The 7,488-nt window shown below is 40.7% G+C and overlaps 1 protein-coding gene across 1 annotated transcript; it reads left to right on the top strand.

Annotated features, from left to right (window-relative positions):
• Positions 1–719: 719 nt before the first annotated feature.
• LOC119976724 (heat shock protein beta-7-like) lies at positions 720–6,014 on the top strand. Its single transcript, XM_038817453.1, has 3 exons — positions 720–1,022; positions 3,993–4,138; positions 5,756–6,014. Exons 1-3 carry the CDS (start codon positions 830–832, stop codon positions 5,939–5,941), a joined length of 525 nt encoding a protein of 174 aa, XP_038673381.1. The 5' UTR covers positions 720–829; the 3' UTR covers positions 5,942–6,014.
• Positions 6,015–7,488: the final 1,474 nt, after the last annotated feature.

The following is a 7,488-nucleotide window of genomic DNA, read 5'->3' as shown; positions in this document are numbered from 1 at the left end:
ATGTTGCATGGAGGAAACCCTTTGCAAGTTCATAATACTCCGATTTGATTCAAAGTCTCAGTACTTTATTTCCTTTCATTCAGTTTTTTTTGGTGAAGGCTTAGAAAAAAAATTGAAACTAAAAATAAAGAGTAACAAGTGCTCACAATGATATTATGCTGTTGTAACATTTTGCAAGTTACCCAGTTACTTTAATCCCCATAACTATTAAATATAGACTTTCTCAGAACCTTTGTCTAATTGATCCCACTACTCACATTGACACTGTTTGTATTGCATACTTCAGCTTCAGTATTTATGATGTACTTAGGGCCAGTTATACACAACACTTTTCAACATTCTGAGCAATGATATGCAATGTTCCCAGAAAGCACCCCCCCCCCCCCCCCCCCCCCCCAACAGGTTCTCGCTCACAATAATACATAAATTCTAATCGGAGGGCAAACATTTTCCTTTTAAACTGCTGACTTTTTTAAAAAGTGAAAGTTTGTGATTGTGGTTCCTCTATAGAAACGTTCATGGATTCTAACCTCTCAACGGCATTTTGCTGATAACAGAGAAAGCTGCACTATCTTGCATTCCATGAACACTATTCCTTTTTTGTTACCATGACTTAAGTGACTCAAATCCTTATGCTTATTTGTATTGGAGACTGTTACCGCTTTCTATATATGGAAACAATTGAAGAATTATTACTGGGTGTTGGGAATTTCCGTTAAGAATATTAAGAGTCATTTGACTTCTAGTCAACACGTGTGCGATTTGGTGTTACTAACCCCAGCAACTGTCCATACCCAGACTGTCTTTCCCTTGCAGTGCTGCAAGTACAATGTCATCCCTTAGTTCTTCCTCAACTTTCAGATCTGAACATTACAGTAACTATCGGCAACAATCCTCTGGTGATCCATGCTTTGATCAATACATAGACACAGCTCGGACTTTATTTGAAGATGAAGTGGAAAAATCATCCTTCAGGAATGGTCACTTTGCAAGACAAGGAGATGAATCCTTTGGATACACAGGTTTGGCTTGTAATGTTTCAAACTTCCATTGACTTTGACTTCAGAGCTAATATAAATTTTCCAGATTAATGATAGTCTTTGCTTTTGCAATACAAATGAATGAAAATGCAGTATATTCTTAATCATCCTATATTCAGTTAAAACAAATTCTAAATCAAATCGTTAATATACATCTCAATACTATATTTGTGTAATTAGAAAGTGTATGTTAAGCACCAATTTTTACCATTTGGCTGAATAGGATTGTTTAAATTGCAGGGCTTGACAATTAATTTTTGTATGAAATTTTCTTATTATGACGAGGACAAATAGCTATTGCAACATGTAATTATTTTATTGAGTCTATCCACTCTGGGTTGGTATTTTCATTGTCTCACAGATATTTCAAGTAAAATCAAAGTAATGGACAGCAAATTGCATCAGAGCCACTATGTACAGAAATTAATGGGATTTGTTGCGGGATTTTGTATTGCCAGGAAATTATTTATTCTACCTATGACTCTGAAAATGTCAAAGTCTTCTTAAGGTTATTTCCCAGAAATACATTCTAATTAAGCCTGGCTTTAAAAGCCACTGAAACCTTCCTCCGGCCTTTTTTACCACTAGACTTGTCTATTCCAATGCACTCATGGCCAGATTCGCACCCTCCGTAACCTTAATGTCATCTAAAACTCGACTGTCTATGTCCCAGCTCACATCAAATTCCATTCACCTATCACCCCAGTGTACACTGACATACATTGGGACCCTGTCAAACAACACCTTCATTTTTAAAATTCAAATCCTTGCTACACAGATCCCTTCATAGCCTTACCTCTACCTCCCTCCGTAATCTTCTCCAGCTTCACAACCCTCGGAGCTTTCTGCGCTCCTCTCATGGGGGAGATGGTGGTAATGTCACTAGACTAATAATCCAGAGGTCCAGACCCACCTTAATGACTAAAGTGACATGGTAGCACAGTGGTTAGCACTGTTACTTCACAGTTCCAGGGTCCCAGGTTCGATTCCTTGCTTTGGTCACCGTCTGTGCGGAGTCGGCACGTTCTCCCCATGTCTGCATGGGCTTCCTCCGGGTGCTCCAGTTTCCTCCCACGGTCCAAAGATGTGCAGTTAGGTGGATTGGCCATGCTAAAAAATTGCCCTTAGTATCCAAAGAGGTAGTTGGGGTTACTGGGTTATGGGAATAGGAATGGGTGGGCTTAAGTAGGGTTCTCTTTCCAAGGGCCGCGCAGACTCGATGGGCCAAATGGCCTCCTTCTGCACTGTAAATTCTATGATTCAAAGGGGCATAGGTTCAAATCCCACCATGACAATTGGTGGAATTTAAATTCAATTGATTAATTTATAGATTGGAGGTGAAAGCTAGCCATGGTAGTTATAAAAACCCACCTGGTTCATTAATGCCCTTTAGGAAAGGAAAACTGTTGTCCATACCTGGCCTGGTCTGGCCTACACGTGTCTCCAAACTCCATAGCAATGTGGTTGACTCTTAATTTCCCCCTGGAACGGCCCTAGCAAGCCATTCAGTGATATCAAAGCTGCAACAGAAAAGGCAAAAAGAAATCACCAGCCACCTGTCATTGAATTAGACACTGAAAATGATAATGGCATGTCCAGCTCTGCAAACTCATCCTTAATATTAGTAGATTGACAAAGACAAGGCTTAGTAGGATTTCCTTCTTGTTGGTTACCCCATCACCAGCCACAGGCTTAAGTTGATAGTTTTGTCCTTTGGAGCTTGAGCAGCTTGGTCAATAGTGGTGCTAGTGAGCCACTCTTGATGATGGACTTTGAAATCCTCACCCAGGGTACATTCTGTACACTTGTCACCCTCCATGCTTCCTTCAATTGGTATTCAACGTGGGGTCCGGAATCAATGTGGGGATTCCTAGGCCACTCTTCTCATAACTATATACCACTGCACCACCACCATTCCTGGATCTGTCCTGGTGGTGGAACAGGAACTGCTCAGACATGATGAGTTTGCAGAGCTGGACCTGCCATTATCATCTTCAGTGTCTAATTCAATGACATTGGCTAAAAGGTACGAGTCTGAGAGTATAAACAACAAAGAACAACAAAGAAAATTACAGCACGGCAACAGGCCCTTCGGCCCTCCCAGCCTGCGCCGATCCAGATCCTTTATCTAAACCTGTTGCCTATTTTCCAAGGATCTACTTCCCTTTGTTCCCCGCCCGTTCATATATCTGTCCACATGCATCTTAAATGATGCTATCGTGCCCGTCTCTACCACCTCAGCTGGCAAAGCGTTCCAGGCACCCACCACCCTCTGAGTAAAAAACTTTCTATGCACATCTCCCTTAAACTTTCCCCCTCTCACCTTGAAATCGTGACCCCTTGTAATTGACACCCCCACTCTTGGAAAAAGCTTGTTGATATCCACCCTGTCCATACCTCTCATAATTTTGTGGACCTCAATCAGGTCCTCCCTCAACCTCCGTCTATCCAACAAAAACAATCCTTCTCTACTCAACCTTTCTTCATAGCTAGCACCCTCCATACCAGGCAACATCCTGGTGAACCTCCTCTGCACCCTCTCTAAAGCATCCACATCCTTCTGGTAATGTGGCCTAACCAAAGTCCTATACAACTGTAACATGACCTGCCAACTCTTGTACTCAATACCCCGTCCGATGAAGGCAAGCATGCTATATGCCTTCTTGACCACTCTATCCACCTACGTTGCCACCTTCAGGGTACAATGGACCTGAACTCCCAGGTCCCAGGACATAGTATGGCTATGTCAGGCTATTGCCTAACGCAGCTCTCCCAATTTTGCACCTCCCTCCCCCGGAAATTAGTAAGAAGGCCAAGAAAATGTAACCAGTTAGCTCTGTTTTTCTCTCTCACAGATTCTGCCAGCCCTGCTAAGTGTTTCCAGAATTGTTGATATTTAATCTTTCCTTTCCCTCTTTGTGTTTCACTGTGTATTTTTTAAAAATGCCACAGCTCCAATATCTGGCCGTCCAGGAAGCCTTGGAAACGTCAGAACTATTGGAGATACTTATCAAGTCACAGCTGATGTCAGCCAGTTTGATCCAGAAGAAATTATTGTTACAATGTACAATTCCAACATAGTCATCAAAGCAGAAAAGGTACAAACAATTATACTTTGCCTTGGCAAATATTAAACCAGAAAAGTAAAACTTAAAAATGGCTCATTCATTTGAGGAAGAGAAGAATTTTTATTTACACTTACTAATTTTCAGCAATGGGTGATTTGGTTGTGGCATTAACTGCACTTTCCTGCCTGTCCCCCCATAAGTCCCTTGTCAATGACAAACATCTCACTCAGCCTTGAATATATTCAATAACCCAACCACTGTTGTCTGTGGAAGAGAATTCCAAAGACTACTGACTCTCTGAGAGAACACATTCTTCCTCTTAAATGGCAGACCCGTTATTTTTAAGCTGAACCCTCTAGATCCAGATTCCCCCTTAAGAGAAAACATCCTCTGAGCATCGACCAAGTCCCATCTGAATCGTATATGTTTCAATAAGATTAACCCTCACTCACTCTTCTAAACACCAATGAGTATAGGGCCAATCTGTTCAATCCTTTCTCTTAAGACAACCCCTTCATCACAGGAATCAGCCTAATGAACCTTCTTAGAATTGGTTGCAATGGAAGTATACTGTCCTTACGTAAGTACACAAGAATTATACTCAGTTATACTCAATTGTACTCAGTCTGTACAGTTGGAGCAAGACTTTCCGACTTTTTATAGAACATAGAACAGTACAGCACAGAACAGGCCCTTTGGCCCTCGATGTTGTGCCGAGCCATGATCACCCTCCTCAAACCCATGTATCCACCCTATACCCGTAACCCAACAACCCCACCCTTAACCTTACTTTCTAGGACACTACGGGCAATTTAGCATGGCCAATCCACCTAACCTGCACATCTTTGGACTGTGGGAGGAAACCGGAGCACCCGGAGGAAACCCACGCACACACGGGGAGGACGTGCAGACTCCGCACAGACAGTGACCCAGCCGGGAATCGAACCTGGGACCCTGGAGCTGTGAAGCATTTGTGCTAACCACCATGCTACCGTGCTGCCCCCTTTGCATCCCCTTTGCAACAAAGGCCAACATTCTATTTGCCTTCCTAATTACTTGCTGTACCTGCATGCTAACTTTTTGTGATTCATGTCTGCAGCATTCTGCAGTTTTTCTCCATTTAAATAATACTCAGTTTTCTATTCTTGCTGCCAAATGGACAACCTCACATTTTGTTCCATCTGACAATTTTTTGTCTATTCAGATAATCTATCTATACCCTATTTCAACTGTTGCATGTGAAAGTTCAACTGACACTATACCTGCAGCAGATGGCTGGGTGAAATAAAATGCACTTCAACAAGAAACATGTCATCTAAAGTTGTCTTTACAAGTTTACAAATATAAGCATGGGATGACAAAGCTGGACACAACTACACTGCCAACTGTTTCATTTGTCTGTGTTTAAAAATACACTCAGTTCAGCATTAATTTCACACTCTAATCCAGGTAACACTCTTTTATTAAACCAATATAGCTCATGTAGTTTATAAGGTTATACTATGAAAGCCTAAAGCTCCTGAATGTATGTTAATGATTTTTATGTAAAATTATCACTTGTTAAATGAAGCATGTTGGCTTTTTAGAAAAATAATTGGTGGGCCATGACCTCACAAGCTGACTAAATGTTGCTTTAATTGGTTTTAGGTGGCTGAAGATGGAACAATCATAAACACCTTCACTCATAAGTGTCAGCTTCCTGAAGGCATGGACCCTATGTCTGTGTGCTGTTCACTGACCGATGTCAACATTCTGATCATCAATGTTCGGAGGAGTCCACAGAAACTAACCGAATCACCGCAGCCAGTTTACAGAAGTGAAGTTAAGCTGTAGGTGTAGCTGTAGCAGCCTTTTTGCCTAATCTGCAGTCTCAGCAACATTAATTAAAACAATAATGAAATGTTTCTGCACAAAATCTGGACAGATTTTATTTGAGAGATATTTGGTGTTCTCTTAAGATTTGCACTCAATTCAACATACACATGCGCTTATTTTCCTGCGGAAGAAAATAATAGATTGTCAAAGCTAATTGCACTTTGAATATTGTAATTTTTCTAAAGGAACAGCAAAATACTTTCACTGAATGGTATGTACTATTTTTGTCTTTTACAGATTACACTTAGAATCAAAGAAAAGTTAAACTCCACAATTTCATTTCCATTCCGTCTTATTAAAGGTTTGCTTTTAACATATTGAAAATTAATAGACAAAAACAATCAAAGTCATACTCAGAAATTCATAATTCAGTAGCCTGTTAGTAATGGGACAAGGCCTTTAATCAAATATTGCTTGTAGCTTGACTTTATGGAGCAGGGAGAGAAAGACTCTATTATAGTTATGATGTGTGTTCACTAGCCATCAGTAATTGAACGCTGGGGCTTCCCAGCAACAGAAGGACATTTTTGAGGCTTATAAGAATCTAGTTATTTTACTGACAGATATTTTCATGTTTGCAGACTGATTATTTTTCTGGAAGCTGTGGAGAAATCTGCTTCTCCTATTTTCTTGTGAAGAGGTTAGAATTGTCTATACTCAATAGAGGAAGTGTATTAAAGGTAGTGTATTTGGTCAGTATGAATTATTAGGAATAAAACCATCTTTCAGCACAGGAAGTAATATGTAGAGATTATGTAGAAATGTTAGAGAAAGAAATCACAACTTCTTAATGTGAGGCCAAATTTCCAGGCTGGCTCTGTGGTATCCTTGTAAAAAGAAAGTTACACTCGGAATGTAAATTATGCAAATTAAGGGCTGGATTATTCCGCCCTGCCCACCGTAAGAACGCCACGGGCAAGACGGCGACAATGGAAAACTCCATTGACCTCGGGGGCGGGATTCTCCGGTCGCTGGGCGAACGCCACCGGAGAATCCTGCCCTAGACCTTTTCAGGTTAGTTTAGGAATTCCTGAAATTGGTTGAATTTAATTTGGGAGATGTTTAAACAAAATGGCAGTAAAGACAGCAAGAGCTGAAACTGCGAAGCACTTTGACTCCACCAGCAGGTGTCAAATATCAGCACAATTAGAACAATTGATAAAATGGGGAAAATAAGCACTCTGCTCGCAATAATACCTAATCCTAGCCAAGAGGGTAAAGTCACAATTAGAACTTGTATTCCTATCGCATCTTTCTCATCTCCCCATATTACAGTGCTTTATAGTTAATAAATACTTAGTGTACTTATAATGCAAGTAAACATAAAGTCTTCATGGCTAAGATGTGGGAATGAATACAAATCACGTTACCTGGTGTTGAGATTTACTTAAAACACCCTCCAGTTATACCTAGCAAAACATTTTCTGAGACCAAAGTGTAGAGTCAGTTTGTTTCCCGAGTCCAGGATACACACACACATAACTGTGATAGAAGCACATCAATTA

Source organism: Scyliorhinus canicula, chromosome 13 (genome assembly GCF_902713615.1).
Source record: "Scyliorhinus canicula chromosome 13, sScyCan1.1, whole genome shotgun sequence".
Taxonomy (NCBI): Eukaryota; Metazoa; Chordata; class Chondrichthyes; order Carcharhiniformes; family Scyliorhinidae; genus Scyliorhinus; species Scyliorhinus canicula.
The sequence above is the reverse complement of the archived record's forward strand: the minus strand, read 5'-3'. Positions and strand labels throughout refer to the sequence as shown.

What these genes read in the sequence shown, in the direction of transcription:
- LOC119976724 (XM_038817453.1), top strand. Translation starts at nt 830, where the DNA reads ATGTCATCCCTTAGTTCTTCCTCAACTTTCAGATCTGAACATTACAGT. An exon ending in TGAATCCTTTGGATACACAG is followed by an intron (nt 1,023 to 3,992) that starts GTTTGGCTTGTA and finishes AAAATGCCACAG; the next exon opens with CTCCAATATCTGGCCGTCCA. An exon ending in TAGTCATCAAAGCAGAAAAG is followed by an intron (nt 4,139 to 5,755) that starts GTACAAACAATT and finishes AATTGGTTTTAG; the next exon opens with GTGGCTGAAGATGGAACAAT.